We start from the raw sequence: 24,021 nt of genomic DNA, 5'->3' as shown, positions 1-24,021 counted from the left end.
TAGGGATGATGCAAAAAATTATCATCAATTCTAATGGCCATGAGTTAAATATTGCCAAATTCCCCAAATCTTCAGATTTTATGTGCACTTCATGCGCTACAGGGAAATTGATCGTACGGCCGTCGCCCGTTAAGATCCAAAATGAGCCACTAAAATTTCTTAAACGCATTCAAGGAGATATTTGTGGCCCCATACAACCACCGTCTGGACCGTTCAGTTATTTCATGGTTCTAATAGGTGCATCTACTAAATAGTCTCATGTGTGTCTTTTGTCCACACGTAACCATGCATTTGCAAAAATTATTGCTCAAGTTATTAGACTTAGAGCACATAATCCTGAACATTAAATTCAATCAATTCGAATGGACAATGCTGCTGAATTTTCCTCAAAGGCTTTCAACGATTATTATATGGCTTTGGGAATTCAAGTTCAGCACTCTATCTCATATGTCCATACACAAAATGGTTTAGCAGAATCTCTTATTAAGAGAATTATAAGACCGTTATTACAAAATTGCAACCTACCAACTTCATGTTGGGGTCATGCAGTCTTACACGTTGCTGACTTAATTCAATTGCGACCAACTGCATATCGCGCAGTCTCCCCATTGCAATTAGTACGTGGGAATATGCCAAATATTTCCCATCTGCAAAAATTCGGTTGCGCTGTATACGTATCGATCTCACTGCCTAAGCGTACCTCTATGGGCCCACATAGGAAACTTGGTATCTATGTGGGATATCAATCTTCATCAATTATCAAATACCTCGAGCCTCTTATAGGGGACTAATTCATGGCCCGATACGCTGACTGCATATTTAATGAGGACTATTTCCCGGCATTAGGGGGAGACCTCAAGTACCAAAACGAATGCCAGGAAATCATCTGGAATGCCCAAGGCATTCCCCCCTTAGATCCATGTACTCTAGAGACTGAACAACAAGTTCAAAAAATCATAAACTTGCAATATATTGCAAATAACCTGCCAGAAGCATTTACTGATTATAAGGGTGTTACTAAATCCTCTTATCCTGCTCGCAATGCGCCCGAAAGAGTGGAGGTACCAATAAAAACCATTCAACTCCCACTTTCAAAGAAGAGGGGGAGAAGTACGGCCGCTCCTAAGGATGATGCTCTAAGTAAGCGTACGAGGATATCAAGGGCTAAATCCTCCAAATCAGTAAATCAAAGCCGACCTCAAGTTGGTAGACACCCAATAGTGGATAAAAATCCAACACCGGGACAAAATCCACAACCCGGATCAACGGTGCATCAAAATTCTGATCCTAGGATATCGGAACACCCTGACTCCATAGTTTTGGGAAATGTTGAGTCAAATAATGGGGTGAAAGAAATTTCCATCAATTACATAGATTCTGGAGAATCATACGATCGTAAGACTACTGTTATCGACATGTACTTCTCTGCAGTAATTGCAGAAATCTTTCTCATTGATCCAGATCCCAGGACCATGGCAGAGTGAAAAAAGCGCTCGGACTGGGCTTAATGGAAAGAAGCAATTCAAGCTGAGATAGCCTCGCTCACTAGAAGAGGGGTATTCATATCTGCAATACCTACACCTTCCAAAGTCTTTCCTATAGGCTTTCAATGGGTTTTTGTCCGGAAATGGAATGAGAACAATGAGGTGATGAGATATAAAGCGAGGCTAGTAGCACAAGGGTTCATGCAGAGACCCAGTATTGATTACAATGAAACCTATTCTCCAGTAATGAGTGGAATTACTTTTCGATACTTAACATCATTGGCAGTTCAAAATCATCTATCTATGCAGTTGATGGATGTGGGGACAGCATATCTATATGGGTCACTTGATTCGGACATATACATGAAGGTTCCCGATAGAATCCAAATTCTGAATCCAAATGCAAATCGCAACATGTATTGTGTAAAACTACAAAAGTCATTATATGGCTTGAAGCAGTCAGGACGAATATGGTACAACCGACTGAGTGAATTCCTTCTAAAGAAAGGATACACTAACAATGATGATTGCCCATGTGTTTTCATTAAGAAATCTCAAACGGGATTTTGTATTATATCCGTGTATGTTGATGATTTAAATATCATTGGCAGCCCAAAGGAAATAGAAGAAGCACGCAAACATCTAAAGAGGGAATTCGAGATGAAGGATTTGGGTAAGACCAAATATTGCTAGGCTTACAACTTGAGCACCGTCCTTCAGGGATTTTAGTGCATCAATCAGCCTATATCCAGAAAATATTAGAGAAATTCAATATGGATAAATCATACCCTAATAAAACTCCGATGGTTGTTCGTTCCTTAGAAATAGGGAAAGATCCATTTAGACCACGGGATATTGGGGAAAAGATGTTGAGACCATAAATCTCATATCTTAGTATCATTGGTGCACTTATGTATCTTGCAAATTACACCAGGTCTGATATCGCATTTGCAGTGAACTTACTGGCTAGGCATAGTGCGGACCTAACTTGCTATCATTGGACGGGAGTGAAGTGTATCCTTAGATACCTTAATGGCACAAAGGATCTTGGTTTATTCTTCAAGAAAAATCATGATCCCAGTACGATTGGTTATACTGATGCTGGTTACTTATCTGATCCTCATAACGAAAAATCCCAAACAGGATTTGTATTCCTACATGGAGGTACAACTATTTTATGGAAGTCTTCTAACCAGACTCTAACAGTGACCTCTGCTAATCATTCTGAAATTATTGCTCTATACGAGACATCACAAGAATGTGTATGGCTTCCTAGAATGATTAACCACATACAACAGTCATGTGGTATTGGTTCAATTGAATCATCTACAATTATCTCTGAAGATAATTCCGCTTGTGTTACACAGATGCAAACAGGTTACATAAAGAGCAATATCACTAAGCATATTGTTCCTAAAATGTTTTATCCCCATGAATTACAAGAAAGCGGGGAAATAAATATCTTGCAAATCAAGTCATGTGATAATCTTGCTGACCTATTTACTAAGTCCTTACCAACTTCTGTGTTTCAAAAATTGGTACATGGAATTGGTATGCGGCGACTTCGAGATTTGCCAGGATCAGGGGGAGATATCTCCTAAATGTTAACATGTACCGGCATCATATTATACTATTTTGTTTCACAAGTTTTACTCACAAGGTTTCTTGTTAAAGTTTTTAATGAGGTAATATTAACATAAGCATGTGTCATATTTCCTATTTTTCCCATCGGGGGTTTTGTGGGAAATATGAAAGACACATATTGCCCTCACAACTCATTCATGGTTTTTCCCTGAAAGGGTTTTTCATGTGAGTTATCCAAGAGGCAATACCAATAATATGTCGTCATATTTTCTCCTAATTTTTCCACTGGGTTTTTACAGCAGTTTTAGCGACATATCACTTTACATTGCTCCTCATATTTTTCCTGAAATGGTTTTTGGGGGTAATATATAGGTTGTATCTCCAATATTTTTCCCCACTAGGTTTTTAATGGGATACCAATGACATAGTGATTTATTTAAATCACACTCATATATGCTATTTTCTCCTTATTTTCCTATAAGGTTTAAATGAGTTTTTATAGCATATCTATACATACATATTCCTCAGATTTTTCCCACAGGGTTTTTTCGAGGAATCCAAACTACAGTTGTATTGATCTCAAGAAGGATTCGATCAAGGGGGAGTGTTGTGAATCAACGCCTGCGTCTTCACCGGTGAACAAGCATCTCCTCACCATGTGATCTCATCCACAAGAAAGGATATGCAGTTAGAGAGAGGGTTAGTAGTTAACGTGTTAGCGTTAGGATGCCACCCGAAGGGGCATGTCCTCTGGGCAGTCGACTGTTCCTGTGAACAGTTGCCTCTCCGTGTAAACAGACACATTTTCACTCTGTATATATATCTAAGAGATCAATGAAAGCAATAGTTGTTCCCAAAATCTCTGTTCATTTACATTCACATTCAACACCAAGAACAGTAAACTGTTGTGACTTCCGTTTCAAGAAAAAGTCACCTGGGATTGAACTCAGTTTTGCAATTTCAACTTTTGATTTGAAAAACAAAAGAAATACTGAGTTCAAAACTAAGGAATTTCTTGGACTTCCAGCAAAACTCATAGGAGACTGAATGAAGTCAAATTCATTAATTTTAACTCGATTTTGAACAGACTCGACTCAATTCAGATCTAATTTGGAGAGTAGTGTTAATGTAAACAATCCAATAGCATATTTGTGGCCTCCCACACTGAAAGCTTCCTCCTGTCCCATGATATTAGAAATATGAGGCCGCGCCGTCTAGGCGGCCTCCCAAGGTGTCCACGTAACGTCCATTTGAGTGGAACGTTCGATAGGAAATTGACGGTCATCCAGCTCACAGTTTGGTGGGTAAGTAAAAGAGTTGGGATAAAAATTGCATGTCCTTACATGCATAGGAAAGTTACTGCCACAGGAGAAATTTACAATGCATGCGTTATTCCAAGCATGGACTGTGCCAAAGCAGGACAGACCCCTCCATCATCCATCTCCTTGCTCAGATTGACGGTCATCCAGCTCACAGGTTGGTGCATTGAATAAAGTGGGTAAGTAAAAGAGTTAAGATAAAAATTGTATGTCCTTACATGCATAGGAAAGTTACTACCACAAGAGAAATTTACAATGCATGCGTTATTCCAAGCATGGACTGTGCCAGAGCAGGACAGACCCCTCTCCATCATCCATCTCCTTGCTCAGCGCGCGGTGATCTGCTTTTGCTTCCTGCACAGGTTAGAAGCCAGAGTAAATTAGAGAGAGAGGACTGCTAAAACTGTTCATGAGCTTAATTTACATCGTTTATTTTTTAATAGCAAAAGGCATGGTAGTTTATAGCGGTTAAATTTCAGTAACAAAAGGCACGGTACATATTTGCCACAGTCGTCCATTTGAGTGAGGCCTTTAGTAAAAAATTTCATTGTCCACCTGAATTACCCTCATGTACCAATGAGTAAATGAACAGAAAATAGGTAAACGAACAGAGAGGCAAACTTGGATAGATTTTGCAGGAGCCATATATTGTGTCCTCCCATGCATGCGTGTGTGCAGTGAATGAGGTCGGTGGTCCTGTTGCTCTTCCATGCATGCATATCAGGTGGGGCATGCAGTGAAGTGGGGGAGTGTATTATACTCTTTGGTGCATTGAATGAAGTAGGTAGGGGGTCCAATGAAATGCTGCAAGGTAAAAATTGCCCCATCTTCTATGCATGATGTTACCATGAAGAGTTACATCACCGTTTTACATGGAGGAACTTGCTGCCCTCCAGTTTTACATGCAAGGGCGCAGCTCCACATGAGGCCAAAGCAGGAGTCTCTTAACCTGACAAAAAAAGTACTGCTACACAGAAATTTAATCGCATGTTAGAACATTATAGTTAGCTGTAGATGATCTTATCGCCCAGATTTGCCATGAGCATGTGTGCAATAGGTACCTAATAGTGCATGTTTTACAAATTTTATTTTGGTAGGCTAACATCTCTTTTACACCATGCATGTCAGCGGTCCTTATCAGTGCATTGCCAACACCTCCCAACGAACCTGCATGGCCACCACTCCCAAACGTGGGACAATGTGTTGCTTTGGTTGGGCCCCACTAGCATCGATGGGCTACTCCTGCCTTGTGGTGGCAGATATGCCCGTGCCTCCTCTCCCGCTCTTGCCTATATAAGGATGTGTCATGCTAGCCATTCCTTCACCACCCTCCTCCCATTGTTTGCAAGTGGCCTTGTCATATCTCATATAGTTCATCCCTGTAGTACCTCGCGGTGTTGCTTCTCCCATTTATTACGTTAAAACCACCAGCACAAGTGCACTGCAGTGCCATTTGTCAGGCAGTACTAATGGAGTGACAATGACATATTGCATACGAAGCCCTGCATAGTAGGTTTGTGCTCCGAACCGGACCTAATGAAAGATATTGTAAAATAGGTGCTTCCTTATGGATGGCCTCGAGAGGCTCGAGGAAGGTTTGCATTTGGGCTAAAATAGGTGCTTCCTTATGGATGCCTTGAGAGGCTCGAGGAAGGTTTGCATTTGGGCTAACTTGGTTAACATGTGCATATGATCCTAGCAGCGATTTCGTGCACTTACATCTGTGATTCTAACTTGTTCGGGAGAAAGGGTTACATTTGACCTAACTTGCTTAACATGTGCATATGAACCTAACAGTCTACATTTGAGCTAACTTGATTGCGAGGAAGGCCTACGTTTGGGCTAACTTGGTTAACGTGTGGGTATGAACCTAACAGTTCACGTTTACTCTAACTTAGTTAGGAGGAAGGCCTACCTTTGCGCTAACTTGTTTAACATGTGCCCATAAACCTAACAGTTTACCTTTGAACTAACTTGATTAGGAGTAAGGTTTGCATGTGATATGACATAGCAGTTCATATGTGAGCTAACTTATTTAGGAGCAACAATTTCATTTGAGCTACCTTGGTTGGCATGCCAATACGAACCTATCAGACACACCTTTGTGCGCTCACACTGTTTCCCTTCCTGTTTCTTCCTTTTCCTTTCGTTCACATCTCTCCTTCCGTCTACTAACTTTTTCTTTGTCCTCTTGGTCATCATTTCTCTACATGATTTTTTTAGCTTCCAAACGTGTACAGGACCGCATTGATGGCACATGGAAGGTGCTTCCTCTAGCCGTCCAAGGAAGAGGGTGCGGGGGAACGGTGCAGCTTCACTCCAAGGTGTCACTATATACTCCTCTTTTTATCGTTTGGTATACCTGTGTGATGCCCATGGACGTGTATTTTTACCTATTATAAGGATGGTGTTTTGTCTTCTTTTTAGCGTTTACCATTCCCTCTTCGATTATGTTGTTCCCATATCTAATTAGGCACTCATCCCGTGTCTTCCCTTTATTGCTTTTGGCCTGTAGCTGTAGCTATAGGTGAGGGTACAGTACGTGAGAGGCAACAACGTCGGAAATCCAAAAGGCAGCTAAAGAAACAAGGTTGGTTGTGTACCTTCTCGTTTGTATGGGGGGGTGCGCGCGCGTGTTGCTTTCCCTTTGTTAACATGCAGATTTTGATTTCAATCGCAGGAAATTGTGGTGAGGCTCACGAAAAAACAGGTGATACTATGTCCTGCCTAATGACGCTCGCTTCCATCAGAAAATGGATTCGTGAGCCCGTCTAAAGACGTGCCTTTTGTAGATTGCCTTTCCACCGAAACTTCATATTACGGGCCTCCAGCACACCAGTGTCAACATTGTGGTGCACAGTTTTGGTACCAAGAACGTGTTAAAAGGTCATATCCAGGTGACGCAGGCGCTAATCGATTCCACCTTTGCTGTAAGGGAGGGAAGGTCAGTTTGCCGTTTCAGAAAGACCCTCCTCCCTTCCTAGATGGCCTGCTGAATCCAAATGGTGGTGCTCTTTCCAAATATTTTATTAAATCTATTCGTTCCTATAATTCTATGTTTGCATTCACATCCCTTGGTGCTAAGATTGACACAGCTGTGAACAAGGGGCCTGGTCCATACGTTTTTAAGATCAATGGACAGGTGCACCACAGAATCGGATCTTTGCTGCCGGATGAGGGTGCAGCCCCAGTTTATGCACAGCTCTATATTTTTGACACTGAAAACGAAGTTCAAAATCGAATATCGATTTTTGATAAGCATAAGGAATCTGACGATGGTAATCAGGTTGACAAACAGATAGTTGAGGGATTAGTACGAACATTTGATGAATCAAATGAGCTGGTTAAATCATTTAGGGCAGCTAGGGACCTACTGGTGCAGAGTCGTTGCCAACCTTTACGCCTTAGGCTTCTACACGATAGGTCCAAGAACATGCCCCAGTATAGTGCACCGGCAGGGTCCGAGATAGCTGGTTTGATAGTCGGGGACTTCTCTGAGGAAAAGAAGAGTCCAGATATAATCATTCAGGAGAGGGGTGGTGGCCTTAAACGGATTAGTAACCTACATGCCAACTATATGTCCTTACAATACCCGATTTTGTTCCCTTATGGAGACCAAGGTTTCAAAATAGGAATTAAGTACAATAGGTCAGCAACCTTGAAGGTTGGAGTTAGAGGTGACGTCACAATGCTTGAGTACTATGCTTACAGGTTACAACAACGCAGATGCGAGGCAACCACATTGATACGTGGTGACCGATTATTCCAGCAATATATTGTTGATGCTTTCGCATCCGTAGAGGAGAATAGGCTTAGATTTATAGTTGCAAATAATAAAAACCTAAGATCCGAGGTGTACAAGGGGCTCCAGGATGCGCTTCGCAAGGGTGATGTTGATGGTAATGCCATTGGTAAGAAGGTTATTTTGCCTGCTAGCTTTACAGGGAGCAAACGGTATATGGTTCAGAATTATCAAGATGCAATGGCTATTTGCCGATCATATGGACCCCCAGATATGTTTATTACTTTCACGTGTAATCCAAAGTGGCAAGAAATAGCTGATGCCCTTACATTTGTTCCAGGGCAAAGACCTGATGCTAGACCTGATATAGTTAGTCGAGTTTTTAAGCTAAAGGTGGACGAGCTTGTTTCTGGGTTGAAGAAAGGGACTTATTTTGGGAAGGCCCGTGCAGGTATGGAAGCAATTCTCACCCCCTTGCATTTGTTGCTTATTTGGGCACAACAAATTCACCAGAGTTAGCCGTTGGGTACCTTGTTCATCTATGTTTCGCCCCATGTATTATAATAATGTGCAATTGAATGGCTTATTTGGCTACCTGCCAACTTTCTAATACAGGTAGTGTTTTTTTTTTGTTTCAGTACTCTATACCATTGAGTTTCAAAAGCGTGGACTGCCCCACGTTCATATTCTGGTTTGGCTTGAAGGTAACACTAAAGACCCTCGCCCTTCTTTTATTGACTCAATAATATGTGCTGAGATACCAGATAAATCATCTGACCCACTAGGCTATAGTCTTGTCGATGAATTCATGATGCATGGCCCTTGTGGTCAGCTGAACCAGAATTGCCCGTGCATGCAAAATAACAAGTGCTCAAAGTTCTTTCCAAAGGGCAATGAGGTAAACACGATTGTTGGTGAGGATGGCTTTGTGCAGTACATGCGACGTCCTGACACTGGGCACTTTGTTGAGCGATATGGTGTTAAGCTTGATAACAAATGGGTTGTCCCGTACAACATGACATTGTTAAAAAGATTTAGAGCACACATAAATATTGAGTGGTGCAATAAAACACATCTTATCAAGTATCTATTTAAATATATTACAAAAGGCCCGGACCGTGCTAGGGCCGTCATTGAAACGTGTGCATCGGACGGTGCTGGGACCAGTTCACAGGTTGAGGTCGGTAGTAGCAGCCTTGGTGCCCAGCCAGTAGATTCCCAGAGGCAGGCTGAGGATGTCGATGAGGTCCGTGAGTACATTGATTGTCGGTATCTATCTTCCCACGAAGCTACCTGGCGCCTGTTTGAATTTGATATTCACTATAGAACCCCTGCAGTGGAGAGGCTGGCTGTGCATCTCCCTTTCATGAATAACGTTGTGTACCCAGCTAGCCAATCCTTGTCTGATATTGTAGATAACCATCGTTACATGCAGACAACACTGACCGAATGGTTTTCTGCTAATAGGAAGTTCCCAAGCGCTCGAGAACTAACTTATATAGAATTCCCAACAAAGTGGGTTTGGAATAAGAAGTACAAGGAATGGCGCCCGCGCAAGGGGCCCACAAAAATTGGTAGGGCTATCTATATTAATCCGAGCTGTGGTGAGCTTTATTACCTCCGTATGCTCCTCAACGTTGCCAAGGGTGCTACTTCGTATGAAGACCTTCGAACTATTGGTGGTGTTGTATGTCCAACGTTTAAGGATGCGTGCCAGGCTATGGGTCTTCTTGGCGATGATAGTGAGTGGCATGAGGCCCTTAGGGAAGCAGCTATGTGGGGATCATCTGCTCAGATGCGGCAGCTACTTGTTACTATTGTGCTTTTTTGCTCTGTTTGTGACGCATCCTCCCTCTTCCATGACTTCTACCAATTTTTTACTGACGATATACTTTATAACATCAGAAAGATGGTGCAGAGGCCTTCCTATAAAGTTCCAGAGGACCATCTTAAAAATTATGTTTTGCTTGAACTCGATAGCTTGTTTGTGAAAAATGGTGGTTTAATGAAGGACTATGGTTTGCCGGAGCCTGACCGAAGCATACGTAACAAAATTAAGAACAGGTTGCTAGCTGATGAACTGGCCTATGATTGCGAGGACCTCATGCGTGCCCATGCCACCCTCGTTAGCCAGTTGACTGTTGAACAGAAAAATGTCTATGAGGTTGTCACACGGTCCGTCTATGATAAATTAGGACAATGTTTTTTTGTGTATGGATGTGGTGGCACTGGCAAGACATTCCTTTGGAATGCAATTATTTCACGCCTGCGATCCGAGAACCTTATCGTCCTTGCTGTGGCCTCATCTGGAGTTGCTTCCCTATTACTACCTGGCGGTCGTACTGCACATTCTCGGTTTAAAATTCCTATAGTCATTGATGAGTCTTCCATGTGTAGTATTAGCAGGGGAACTTTTCTTGCCGATTTAATAGTTCATAGTTCATTAATCATTTGGGATGAGGCACCTATGACCCACCGACATTGCTTTGAATCTTTAGACCGTAGTATGCGTGACATTCTTGGGGAGGCAGACCCTTCATGTTTTAATAGGTTGTTTGGTGGGAAGACCGTGGTGCTTGGTGGAGATTTCCGCCAAGTACTCCCTGTGGTCGAGGGTGGCAGCAGATTAGACACCATTGATGCATCTATAACTAATTCTTATCTGTGGAATCATATTAAGATTTTGAGGCTAACAATCAATATGCGCTTACTTGGGATGACCCGCAATGGCTTGCCCACTGATCAGGTGAAAGCATTTAATGATTGGGTGTTGAGTATTGGGGATGGCACTGCTACGGGTAGTACTCATACTGATGATGGAGACTCTGAGTTGGTTGAGATACCTCATGACATCTTAGTTCCAAAACTTGGCTCCCCTATTGATAATATCATAAGATCTACCTATCCCAACTTAGAAACATCCTTCTCAGACCCAGACTACCTAAGGGAACGGGCTATCATTGCTCCAAAAAATGACACCATTGATGAGATTAATAGCCGCGTGCTTTCTTTGATTCCAGGACATGAAAAAGTATACCTCAGTTCTGATTCATTGGTTGAAACCTCGAAGGACAATGGTAACTCAGACATACTTTACCCCGTTGAGTTTCTAAACTCACTACAGATCAAAGGCATCCCTTCTCATAAACTCATTCTTAAGGTTGGTTCACCTGTAATGTTGTTGCGTAATTTAAACCAAAGTGCTGGACTATGCAATGGTACACGACTTATAGTAACACAGTTAGGAGACCGTGTATTGGAGGCTCAGATAATAACTGGATCTAACATTGGCGACAAAGTTCTCCTTCCTCGAATTGCCTTGCACGTGTCAAGCACGAAATGGCCATTTGTTCTTAGCAGACGCCAATTTCCAGTAAGATTGTGCTATGCAATGACTATAAATAAGAGCCAAGGACAAACTTTGCATAATGTTGGCTTATACTTGCCCCGGCCAGTTTTTTCTCATGGCCAGTTGTATGTTGCTATATCACGTGTTACTTCAAGAGATGGTCTAAGTGTTTTGATTGACGACGGTACAGATCTGGTCTCCAACCTCACTGATAACATTGTTTACAAAGAGGTGCTTCGGGCCCTCTGGTAAGTGTTTCTTGGGTTATATAGCCTTTGCCTGCATCTTTCCAGCCTATGGTCTCCTAACTTACCTACTTTATGGTGCTATGTTTAACACACTTCCTTTTCTTCTGTTGATGCCCCAACACCAGATGGAGTACACCTTGGTATCACAGATAAATCCATCAAGGCACAATTGGACCATCAAGGTTAGAGTTGCTAGGATGTGGAAGGTATCTTGGAATCCTAAGGCAACGGGTGTAACTGGCATGGAACTTCTTCTGGTTGATGAAGAGGTATGTCCCTTTCTACCTACTCATATACGCGGTTTCCCTGAGATATGTCTGTGCAGTTAATCTAAGGCTCTCTACATCAGGGTGTGGGTATTGCAGCTTGCATCGGGCATAAAGACCTGGGAAAATTTGCTGATTCTTTAGTGGAAGGCCGCCCGTATATGATAAAAAAATTCCAAGTTAGCAGACAGCCAAGAAAGTACAACCCTGTGCCAAACCCACACACAATCTATTTTACACCGTGGACTTCCGTAGAGGAGATATCTACGGCGCTGGCCGCTCAGCTTCCTCTCCATAGTTTTAATTTTGTGGACTTTGAGGCCTTAGACCGCAAGCGGAGGAGGAACGAACATGGCCTAGCAGGTAAGTACTACCCTTGCCTTGCCTGTTAAGGCTCCTTTTCTTGTCTTTCCGGGTTAGCTTATCAGGTGATGCGCTATTTGGATTTCCATCAGATATTATTGGACAGCTTACAGTCATTCATCCTGTGGTGCGATCTAGCAGTCTAAATGGTGTGGCCGTGCGGAGGGTGCTGGAGCTACGTGATCTAAGGTTGATTCCTAAGCACTTTATGGTCTTCCTGGATTAGCATTAATTTGTTGTGACTCTTTTTTAGCGATCGTGTCATGCAAATTACTTTGTGGGGCGACCATGCAACCTCTTTTGAGGACCAGTTTCTTATTGAAACCATTGATAAAGATGAGCCCGTTGTGATTGTTTTTGCTGGGTTGCAAGTTAAGCAATACATAGGTGTGTGTTGTTTATTGTATACTTTCTATATATGATTTGTGTAACATTTAGTTGATGTTATAACCTCTCCAACACATTGTCAATGTAGGCTCCACAACATGTGTGAGCGGTGATGCCACCAGATGGTACATGAACATTGACCTTCCAGAGATGAACGCTTTTCGTGCTAGGTAATATGATGCTTCTCCTGTACTGCCTTTGCCAATTTGTAGGATGCCTAAATGGTTGTTGGTCTTGTCCTCAGTTTACAGGGGAGAGGATCTGAGGTCGTGTTCCTGCCAGGCGATGATGATGCGGACGCCGGTGTTGCTGATGATGCAAGCGCCAATAGGAAAACTGTTGCAGCCCTCCTAACATTGGATCCCCATGACATCAATGTACTGCCTCCTTCATAGCGATTCCCTATATCCGATGCTCAGATCAGGTTGCCAAAATTTGTTCTGCCCTTCCATGTAGGGTGTTCGTTTTACCTGTGATGCAACCATAAGAGAAATAGACGTTTCGAATGGTTGGTGGTATAAAGGTTGCAGTATATGCCGTCGGGGACTGAAGGCTACATTTGATGGCTTCGAATGTACAAACTGTGATGAGGATAAACCAGTGGTTATTCCCAGGTAATTCTTGCTTGGAACGGTAATGTCCCTTTAAATCAAACAAATTGTCTCAGCTTGTTCCTAATGGGTCTTCTTTTTTCCCACCCAAGCTATAAGCTGAATGCGATCGTCGAGGATCCAACTGGCCGTGTGAAAATATTTCTCTTCGGAGGAGTAGCTAAACAGGTTGTTCGGCGGACTGCCGCTGAACTTGTTCAAGAAAGCTCATCCAATCAGATTTTGCTGCCTGCACCCCTTCGCGGCCTTGTTGGTCGAAGGTATGTGTTCCAGGTGGTTATAAGTGAGCAAACCTTTAGAACCGGGCAGCTCTGCTTCCAAGCTAGGAGGGTGTTTCCTGATCCAACGTCTATTGAGGCTCGTGGTCCTCCTGGGCGTCCGCCGCATGATCCTAGGGATCCCAAAGCTATGAACATGATTGGACCCTCAAACGTTGCCTCTACAAAAGACCGCCCAACACAAGGTCTTGCTATTTCTGAAGTTCCTAGTGATCCAGAAGGTAGCTCAACTCCACCTGATCCTGTGACAGTAGGTGGTACCAAGACCTCATCCATCAAGGGGAAGGTTGTACCCTCTGCTGTCCATGAGGACCATGGGTACGTACTTTCGTCAACTAAGTGATTGAAATTATTTGTCGTGACCGCCTAGTGTGCTCTGCTTGACCTAGCAAATTGATTTAGAATCTATTACATTAGTTTACGCCAACATTGATCGTTATCTCTCCTTGTGTTCACCTCCCCGGGTGGAGAAGGTCCAGTGTATGGTGATTTGCTTATATGTGTGTATATTTTTTCAGCACTGTTCTAGGCAAGAGACCAAGGTCTGCTCGCAAGGAGCTATTCTCTGCAAAGAAAGGCGGACCAAGGTACCTTCTTTCTTATTACACTATTTCATTGTTTGGTTCCATCAGTTGGGTGACAAAATATTTCTAACTTGCAGTGACGAGTAAGCCTACGTCTGGCGCTTCAGCATGAATAATATATCGCTACACAGCTTCATCCAGTGCAGCTTAGTGAAAAGTGGACCGGCGTGCCATGGGTTTTGCCTGTGAGCACTTGTGTTAGCCTCTAGAGGTCCTTTGGCTCATGTATCCATTAGCCCGTTATGCTACTTTAGTAGATAAGCATCTTTGTGATTTTATCGTAGATGTAGGGTCTACGCCTCATTTGTCTCCCTGTTATAGTGGGTTAGTAGTGTGTTGGCGACAGCCATTCAGTCTACTGAACTGAAGAATAATTTGTACCCCTCCTTGTTTGTTATCGTTTCGTGTGTAATATTGGCTCAACTCGATTAGAGTGCTTTGTCTACTTTCCTTTCATGGCCCCATATCCAGTGCTTTGGACACTAGCTGGATATCTATGTCATGCCTGCACTCCCAGGTTGCCTCCCGTGTGCTACCAAGTTCTCCCAGGTTGCCTCCCCTGTGCTAACAAGTTCCTGTGAACCTTGTACTCCTAGGTTGCCTATAGGCTGTTTGGAGGCCTATACAAAATGAAACACAGTACAGTTCTCCCATGGAGATTATGGAAATCTGAATGATAGAGTTGGATCATAGGCACTCACTTGATTGCTTTGCTGCTTTTACCATTCAAAAGTCTTCACGAACCAGTGTGCCAACCTTAGATCTTGGTCGGGTTCCTACCGTAAATTCACTCGGTAGATTTGGAAAATTCTCGCTGCACAAATAAATGAACTTAGTTATTTGCGTGAAAGATTTTTTTTATGCGTGTTTTGATATGGAGAGATTAGCTTAAACAGCACAATGCAGCTCCAATTTGTTATGTTTAGGAAGCAACCCCGATTTCTAAGAACTAGAGTAGGGAAGTGGTGAGATACTGAACATCTTGAACAACCTGGCATACTATATTTTTGTCATCCAGCAAAATATGCTTCGGTAGCTTATGGAGTGTTTTTAAAATTTAAACAATTTAAGACTGACTTTGGATACGTGCATACTGTATAGAAACTAAAGGCTGTTCCAGAACTATGACGAATCATGTTGCACAGAGCACCAGCTTTTGCTTCTGGACTCCAAGCACAACACTCAAAAGGTTGTCACAAAACTACAATCAATTTTGAGGTCTGGTTCTGTTTTGTAACTTTTAAGTATATGAGATGAAGAAAATCATATTCATATGATAAAAGTGCACAATTGAAGGAAATTTACGGATACTTGCACTCAGTAGAAAATAATCTGGAAACGCTTTTGTCATCAGTAAACCATATACTTTTAGTGAAGATAATTCAGATTTGGATTGTGGCTTGTACGTTCACAAGGTAGGTATTTGAAGAATGATTTCTACACCCAACACATGGACTTGTCCACTTGACGATTGCAAGAAACGAGAAGTTATTGAAAGAGGGATTGGTTACATTAACATGCATGATTGGGCACATTGCATATTAACAGAAATTTGTGATATCCTTATCTTGACCAAGACTTTAATATACTAGTGGAATGGCGCGCGAATCCGCGCGCCCGTGTATGCAATAAGTTTGAGTACCTATGCAGTTAGTATATTTCTAGGAGTACCATGGAAAACTTAGTTAGATGAATCCTGTAGCAAAAGCTCATCCTGTAAGATGCTATCATAATTGATATAAATATATGTATATATCCAGGGAGCACAATTGACATTGCTTATGAAAAGAGCACTATCAGCTTGTATTACAGAGTTTTCATAGCGTTTGGATTGGAGTGCAGATGGCTTCAACACCTGCAACACATACACATATGGTGCAACGCAAGCATGCTTTCAGTAAGCCCAGCAGCAACTAGATGAATCGCGTCTTTTTCTTGTTTTGGAAAAACGGCAGGAGCTCTGCCCATCAATTAAGTAGAAGCAAAAACAAGAGGTTTAAGTACAGAGAAAGAAGCAGTTGAAGGTTAGGGGAAAGAAAACACAAAGGGCGCTCCACAAAAACGCCTAACCCTTCAGACCTGAAAATTACCCCCCAAAAGCCCTCCTCCTCTCCGCTATGTCGTCTTTTACTCTTGCGGCTACCTGCATAGCCGACTCAAAGGCGCTATCGAAAATCCTACGGTTCCGCTCTTTCCAGATGTTCCAGGCTGTATATATCACCAAGCCGTTGAACCGCTTCCTCTCCTCCTTTGGCACTCTAGCTGTGGTCCTCTCCCACCAAGCACTGAAGTGTGGAGGTTCCTCCCCTCCCTGGATAAGCTGGGGGTCAATGTGCTCCCATTGGAGTACTCCAAACAGTTCCGGCGAAGGGGCAAAGAAAGGATAGATGCAAGCAAGTCTCTAGGGGGCCGTTGCAAAGCACACAATGTTCACGGTGCGGCCATCCCCTTTGCTGCAGTTTTTCGCCGTTAGCAATTTTCCTTGCACCAATATCCACATGAAGACTTTACATTTATTCTGAGCCTCCGCTTTCCAAATTGCCACACTATTGACGAGCGTGTACGACCCCCTAAACTGAACTGTGTAGGCTGACCGGGCAGAGGAGCAGTCGTCCGCTGTCCAGCGCCAAGTAATGGAGTCCTCTACATCCTGCTGTAGTTCGATTGCCTGCACTCGCAACCAAAGGGAGACGAATTCTTCCAGCTGTTCCGCCGTGTTTATCCATCCACTTAGATGGTTGGTCCAGCTGGCATTGTGGAGCTCTTGTTGTACAGACCGGTTCTTCCTCTTCGTTAGGTCTAGACAATTCAGACATATGTATTTACAGGGTATGTGGTGCAGTGGGCATGGCCTGCCAAGTAACGTTGCAATGCGCTCGGCCCCTAGCATGGTTGCAAGAATGGTTTGCACTGCGGTTGCAAGAATGGCTATTTAATGGACTCGGGGGTTCCTCTTCTAGGATAGGTCACTGCCATCATAAATGACACTGGCATCCTAGACAACCTATACCATATCATAAATGCGAAAAGAGATTCAAGGACCACCTTCCTTTGCGCTCTTGCATGGTCACCTGCATGCTGCATTGTAAATTCTTATTGTGCGTAGTAAAGTTCTTTCCTGGCAGTGTAAATTTACTGCATGCATAGATGTGACAAGAGATTCATGGTCTGAACATCGTCCTTTCGCTGCCTCTCACGGTAAATTCTGGTTGTGCATAGTAAATTTATTTCATGCCATAGATGTGTCAAGGGATTCATGGGTCATGCATCTGCACTAGCATCAGCTTTGGATGGGTCCAAGGGTGCACGTTCTGTCATGGTGTGGATGGATGCGTGTTCCCGTGCAAAAATGTTGCCAGTGGACAAGCTGCAGCTCGTGTGCACAGCCATTTTGCAGGCCAGCAGCGCATTCCAAGGAAGGAACTGGGTTAACAGTGCCAGCATTTATTCAGGTAGCCCATCCTTGTCATGTGTGTAGCTCACCTGCCAGGCATTACTCCACCTGCGCAGGCTTGGCTATTTATATGGCATGGCTATTTATATGGCACGTTCCATGCGTAGGGGCTGCACCGGCAGTCCACAAAGCAGGCATAGGTCAGGAGTCAGTAATTGAGCATTCCAAATTTATTGTTGCAATAGGTTCTTGGTATAGCTAGGGAAAAACCAGTGTGCCAACCTTAGATCTTGGTCGGGTTCCTACCGTAAATTCACTCGGTAGATTTGGAAAATTCTCGCTGCACAAATAAATGAACTTAGTTATTTGCGTGAAAGATTTTTTTAAAATCAGCAATTCAGTGACAACATATTTGGCGACAAGCCACCACGTCCCAACCTTAGTATTAGCAGCGCATGGGAAAACTTAATATCCCATTCCTTGATTGCATTCGTAGAAAGTAAGACAGGGCACACGTCGTTTGCATGCAAAAAAGGCCGAGCATATGGATAGCATGCCAGCGGTGCATGACTCATACAATATAGTAGGCCTGTCCCTACCTAAATATATTACAGACCTAGGTTGACATGAAGCCACACAGCTAAATGAAATAGTAGCCTCTCCGTTTTGTTCCTCATATGTAGGCTCCTAGGACAATGTATCTAGCTCAAAAGAATGGTGCACGCCTCGGGCGACTCTTACGTGTGTTCCTCGACGTCGCTGCCACCTTATGGAGTGAGCGACTAGATTGAGCGCCATCCTCCAGCTTGAATGGCCGCTTCGTTGGGCCAGCATCATGTGTCATGCCAGATGTGATCCTTTCCTATGTAACAATTACTCAATGAAATGGTTACCAAGTTCCAGACCTTAGTTGTCTCATGTGACGAAAAAAACAACCTACATACTTTGCACCCAATGGAACAAAACTTGTATGGGCTCTTTAGCCTCTGTTTGCAGGCAACACAGAGGTTCTCTTGCTTGGACCTACGCGAGTAGAATCTATCGCCAGGCCATTTTTTAAGGTAAACCACCATAGCCCTGTTACAGACGTATTGTTGCACCCCGGCCACATCAACAAGGCTCAACACATCTCGTACGCGTACCACATCTCTGGTTGCCTTCTTCAGCACCTGCAAGATATGCTGAGTGCTTATTCAATTAAATGTTACCTATATAGGGGTGACTACACTGGGCGGATTCTAGAACCTGTAGGGTCCGGTGGGATGCATGGTGGGATACATGGTCTGCTCGGCATTGTGCACACAGAGCTTCTTGCTGTAGGTCTAGACAATTCAGACATATGTATTTACAGGGTATGTGGTGCAGTGGGCATGGCCTGCCAAGTAACGTTGCAATGCGCTCGGCCCCTAGCATGGTTGCAAGAATGGTTTGCACTGCGGTTGCAAGAATGGCTATTTAATGGACTCGGGGGTTCCTCTTCTAGGATAGGTCACTGCCATCATAAATGACACTGGCATCCTAGACAACCTATACCATATCATAAATGCGAAAAGAGATTCAAGGACCACCTTCCTTTGCGCTCTTGCATGGTCACCTGCATGTTGCATTGTAAATTTTTATTGTGCGTAGTAAAGTTCTTTCCTGGCAGTGTAAATTTACTCCATGCATAGATGTGACAAGAGATTCAGGGTCTGAACATCGTCCTTTCGCTGCCTCTCACGGTAAATTCTGGTTGTGCATAGTAAATTTATTTCATGCCATAGATGTGTCAAGGGATTCATGGGTCATGCATCTGCACTAGCATCAGCTTTGGATGGGTCCAAGGGTGCACGTTCTGTCATGGTGTGGATGGATGCGTGTTCCCGTGCAAAAATGTTGCCAGTGGACAAGCTGCAGCTCGTGTGCACAGCCATTTTGCAGGCCAGCAGCGCATTCCAAGGAAGGAACTGGGTTAACAGTGCCAGCATTTATTCAGGTAGCCCATCCTTGTCATGTGTGTAGCTCACCTGCCAGGCATTACTCCACCTGCGCAGGCTTGGCTATTTATATGGCATGGCTATTTATATGGCAAGTTCCATGCGTAGGGGCTGCACCGGCAGTCCACAAAGAAGGCATAGGTCAGGAGTCAGTAATTGAGCATTCCAAATTTATTGTTGCAATAGGTTCCTGGTATAGCTAGGGAGACAACGTTCACCCATCCACGTTCCAGGCAGTGGTCCAACCGAATAGGATCATGCACTGTCAACTAATTAATGCTATATTTAATAGCTTATTAATGTTATTTTTAGCAGCCTTAATGTTATATTTAATAGTCTACTAATGTTATTTGTAGCAGCCTTATTTTATTTTGTTGTTTTGGCATGGAGCACGCACGGGGGAGGTGGAAACGGAAAAAAAAAAGAAATCTATACCAGAAAAAATGACTCCGAGTTAGATACAAATTAGATTATTTATTACATACAGAACCACGCAGGGGGTGGTGGAAACGAAATGGAAAGAGAGAATTGAAACAGAAAATTGATATATCATGTAATTGGGCCGAATTAAATTATTTAAATTTTAAAGCCCACGATAAAGTTAGCGCAATAAAAGATTAATCTCGTATTGAAAATTAATAGAAGTTTGACTGAACTTAAATATGCGACTATTGTGATATGTCACGTGATATGAAAATATGACATATGAGTTGTGTAAATAATATGAGTTGTGTAAATATAAGGTTTTTGCATCTCTAAACTAAGTAAGTGAGCTAATAGAAAGAGTGATGCTGGTAGTTAGTCGGAGGCGGACCGAAAAAATGGATGGACGAAAAAAATGGGTGAAAATTTTCTCTCTTTATTATTAGGTATAGATATAGATAGCAGCCGAGAGAAGAGCTGCCTGTGAACCAAAGGCACGGTAGGATAAATTCCTATAGGATTCATTCCATAAGATTCACACAACATGCCACCTTCAATCCTACATTTCCCCTATTCCTATCCTCTATTTCTCATGCCATCCAAAGGGGGCCTTAAAGGTCTATATAGATGTCAGCATAAAAATTCAGACTACACTTAATTGCAATAAACACAACACAGATTGTATTTGTTTAAGTAAGTTATGCATTAATGTTAGGAAACAAAGTGTTGCAAAATTTAAAATATTACTCGCCTTGTTTGCTTCAAAAAAAATAAATATTAATTTTCTTCTAACGCTGACCTATTCTGAAACAAAAGCACTGTTGTATGACCAATGGTTCAAAATAACTACAGCGATAATAGGGAGTTTATTAAGTAGCATAGCATACACAGTCCTAACAGCACAATGGGAGGGTAAATAAATGGTATATGGGCATCTACACGACAGCCACCACCATGTTGTCACCTCGTTGCCGTCCAAGCCACTAAAGGCATGACCATGAACCACAGAGCCTGTCGCTGCCTCTTTGCCATCCATGCGACAAAGGGTGTACCCATCAAGCATCAAGCATGTTTGTCCCCTATGTAGGGTGACCATCAACGTGACAGGCCCTTAAATGCCTAGACAAAGGTCGGCGCACGCCCATGACTAATGAAGCATGCCCTAGGTGCCCAACAACCACCGCCACATATGTCACCTCACCACCGTCCATCACACTTCACCGGCCTGTTCGGCTGCTCTATAAGCCGGCTTATTTTCAGCCACAGAACAATATTTTCTCTCACAACAAATCAGCAACTACAGTAAATCAGCGCTTATTTTCAGCAAAAGCGAACAGGTTCCACGATGCCACTCATATCGGTGCAAAAGCCCTCCACAATAAATAACATCCTTAGGTTATGGACCACAAGCCATGTCCTTTCTGTCCTTGCCAACCAGGCAACAAAAGGCCTGCCCGTCAAAGCGTTGAGCACGCCTACAAAACATGTCCTCGTGTCCTTGCAAACCAAGCAAAAAAATACGTGCCATCAAAGCCTTGAGCACGCCTGTCCTATGTAGGGTAACCATGAGTATATAAACACTTAAATGCCTAGGCAATGGTCGCTTCATGCCCATGCCTGGTGGAGCATGCCCCTTAGGACATCCACAATAGTGCTAGCTACATAGGCGAGAGAAAAGATCGAAGATTATTTTATACATTCTTGTAATAGCAGACTTACATGCTTCGCTCTCATCTATTTGTTCGTTACTAGTGATTACTCCCTCTCTTATTTTCCCCCCTGCCCGCATCATAGTAGGTAGCCAAATAGCTAGATGTTGGAGACGCCCTTAGGTGCCCAACAACCACTTCCAAAAACGTCACCTCACCACCGCCCATCCTACTTCACAGAGGCACCCCACATCGACGAAATAGCCCCCCACATTAAATAAGATCTTTGTGTTACCGCATACAGTGTTATTCCTGTCCCTATAAAAATAAGGTGCCGAAAGATGAATTCCTCAAACTTCGAACCATGCCTTAACTGATCTGCCTTTTCTATCAAGCCCCATTGCTCTTTCCCCCTTTATATGATCTCATAAAATAAACGACTCGCTACAAGTATAAGACGCCCTTCCTCTTGTCCACTGGCGTTAACAAGGTGAGAGGTATAACCATATTTACATAAATCCTACCATTTCATATATGTTCAAAACATGACATCCCCTTCTTTGCCTTGCAGATGGCGGAGGAAGACTGGACCACTAGCTACTGCCTGAACACGGCTGGTTTCCCGAAGCTTCTATATGCAACAATGACCAGGCTAGGTATTATGGACCACCCAGAATACGTTGGCAGGGAATATGAGCAGCATGGCACCAAGCGGTGTGAGGTGAGCGTCTACGTCGGAGCAAGTAAGGATTTTCCTAACACAATACCATGGGTAGTGTCTACCACGGGGTTCCGGTTCAAGGACACTTACCAAGTTGCCGCTCGCAAGGCTTTGAGGTACCTATGCCAAATTTATGAGAGGCAGATATGTCAAACACCAATGAGATTCTTTCCCCCTTTGGTAAGGAGAGGCCCTATATGGGAAGCTCGAATGAGGACCCTCCAAGGGCTTGAATTACAACAAGGTGACCCAACTATGGCGTTCATGTCTAACTATTTGCTTTCCTAGATAAGCAGTATGATAGGCAGGCTACCAAGCTCAGAAAGTGCATTCGTAGAGCAGAGGGTGCTGAGAAGCAAATCAGAAACCTTGAAGTGCAGCTTGCGGAGGCTAAGGCACAGGCAGCTAGAGCAGAGAGCCAAGAAGCTGCATCAATTGAAGCCCTCAAGCAGGCCGAAGACCGACATACTCAACAGTTGAAGGATTTGTACCTTGTCACTAAGAAGAAAAGAAGGGCCCTCGCTTTGCAAGAGAGGGAGTGCCCCATACTAGAAGGAATCCCAGTTGCACCAGTGGAAAGAATCCAAGCAGCGATTGTGCATGGGCCACCTGTGTCTTCCCCGGCTAAAGCCTCGCAAGCAAATTCTAATAAGGAGTCAGGTGATCAAGGGGTCCTTGCACCCACTCAGCCATTGCCAGGGGATGCTGCCTGCTCTCATGCCATCCTTCCAAAGTGTTCCTCAGGCTGAAGCATGATCTGAGTGGCCACATCGCCTCTCAGGGGAATGAATCTAATACGGTCCAAATGTATCCCCTTAAGGGTTATTGTACAAGTAATAAAATGTACCCATAGTGTAGTGCATTTGATGTCCGCCTAATATGTAGTCCAGCGTATTGTAATGCTTTGGCACTATTAGAGTTACCTGTTTGAGCCCCCCACTTCAGTAGTTTTGTGTAGACGTCTTCCACTGTGGAGAATGATGTAATTGGTACTCTTTCCACCTATAGCATAGTCACACCTAATGTTGTGTGTTGAATTTGTGTGTTAATTGTTTGAGTCCAACTCCATCAATCGTTTTTCCAATAAGATGGTACTAATTTATTGCCCTAAAATAGGCATCATTTAGTGCCAACCAACAATCTAAGTTCCTTTACAACTCCATATTTTCCCAACACTTAGTGTACCAAGTAGGTCAGTTTTTTACCAAGATGCTACAAAATGTGTTGCATATCTTTGCTTGCCATGTTTCCTAAGATTTGCATACCAAACACATCGCCTACAACGAAGCGTTGGCAGCAATGGCCATGCCATATTTTGTTTTCCCCTTTTTGAGGATTTGAACTACAAAATCTCAAAATGTCCTAGTTGCCAACATAATCGTAGGATTCTTATTGCATGCTTCTTGATTACATGGGCAGCTAGGGCTTCCCATATGGTAACGGGCGCATTACAAGGATATACAGTATTATTGCACCCACTAGAGGAGGGATTAGGAAGGCAAAGATGGTGGATGGGCGAGTTCTTCTTCATCTAGGCACATGTTGAGCGTATCCACTTCTTCCTTCCCGCAGTGTACTCCACCTTCTTGTTGATGTCTTCTTAGGTGCTCTATGGCTTGCAACCCTTACGCTAGGCTTCTTCT

At 43.3% G+C, this 24,021-nt stretch overlaps 2 protein-coding genes across 2 annotated transcripts; both read left to right on the top strand.

Moving 5' to 3' along the window:
• The first annotated feature begins 7,442 nt into the window (after positions 1-7,442).
• Positions 7,443-11,730, top strand: LOC136479638 (uncharacterized). The gene is made up of 2 exons (XM_066477432.1): positions 7,443-8,580; positions 8,894-11,730. The coding sequence occupies exons 1-2, from the start codon at positions 7,443-7,445 to the stop codon at positions 11,728-11,730; spliced, it is 3,975 nt and encodes a 1,324-aa protein (XP_066333529.1).
• A 121-nt stretch (positions 11,731-11,851) lies between these two features.
• LOC136479637 (replication protein A 70 kDa DNA-binding subunit E-like) lies at positions 11,852-23,127 on the top strand. The gene is made up of 12 exons (XM_066477431.1): positions 11,852-11,995; positions 12,076-12,355; positions 12,448-12,544; positions 12,609-12,742; positions 12,831-12,912; positions 12,987-13,119; positions 13,199-13,356; positions 13,446-13,949; positions 14,150-14,218; positions 19,373-19,559; positions 22,229-22,400; positions 22,667-23,127. Exons 1-12 carry the CDS (start codon positions 11,852-11,854, stop codon positions 23,125-23,127), a joined length of 2,421 nt encoding a protein of 806 aa, XP_066333528.1.
• Positions 23,128-24,021: the final 894 nt, after the last annotated feature.

The sequence above is a fragment of the Miscanthus floridulus genome, chromosome 9, assembly GCF_019320115.1.
Source record: "Miscanthus floridulus cultivar M001 chromosome 9, ASM1932011v1, whole genome shotgun sequence".
Lineage (NCBI taxonomy): Eukaryota > Viridiplantae > Streptophyta > Magnoliopsida > Poales > Poaceae > Miscanthus > Miscanthus floridulus.
The sequence above is the reverse complement of the archived record's forward strand: the minus strand, read 5'-3'. Positions and strand labels throughout refer to the sequence as shown.

Excerpts from the sequence above, each read along its gene's own strand:
- LOC136479638 (XM_066477432.1), top strand. The coding sequence starts at position 7,443 with ATGTTTGCATTCACATCCCTTGGTGCTAAGATTGACACAGCTGTGAAC. Across the intron at positions 8,581-8,893 it reads TTTTGGGAAGGCCCGTGCAG|ATAAATCATCTGACCCACTA; the intron begins GTATGGAAGCAA and ends CTGAGATACCAG.
- LOC136479637 (XM_066477431.1), top strand. The coding sequence starts at position 11,852 with ATGGAGTACACCTTGGTATCACAGATAAATCCATCAAGGCACAATTGG. Across the intron at positions 11,996-12,075 it reads TTCTTCTGGTTGATGAAGAG|GGTGTGGGTATTGCAGCTTG; the intron begins GTATGTCCCTTT and ends TCTCTACATCAG. Across the intron at positions 22,401-22,666 it reads GAGCGTCTACGTCGGAGCAA|ATAAGCAGTATGATAGGCAG; the intron begins GTAAGGATTTTC and ends TTGCTTTCCTAG.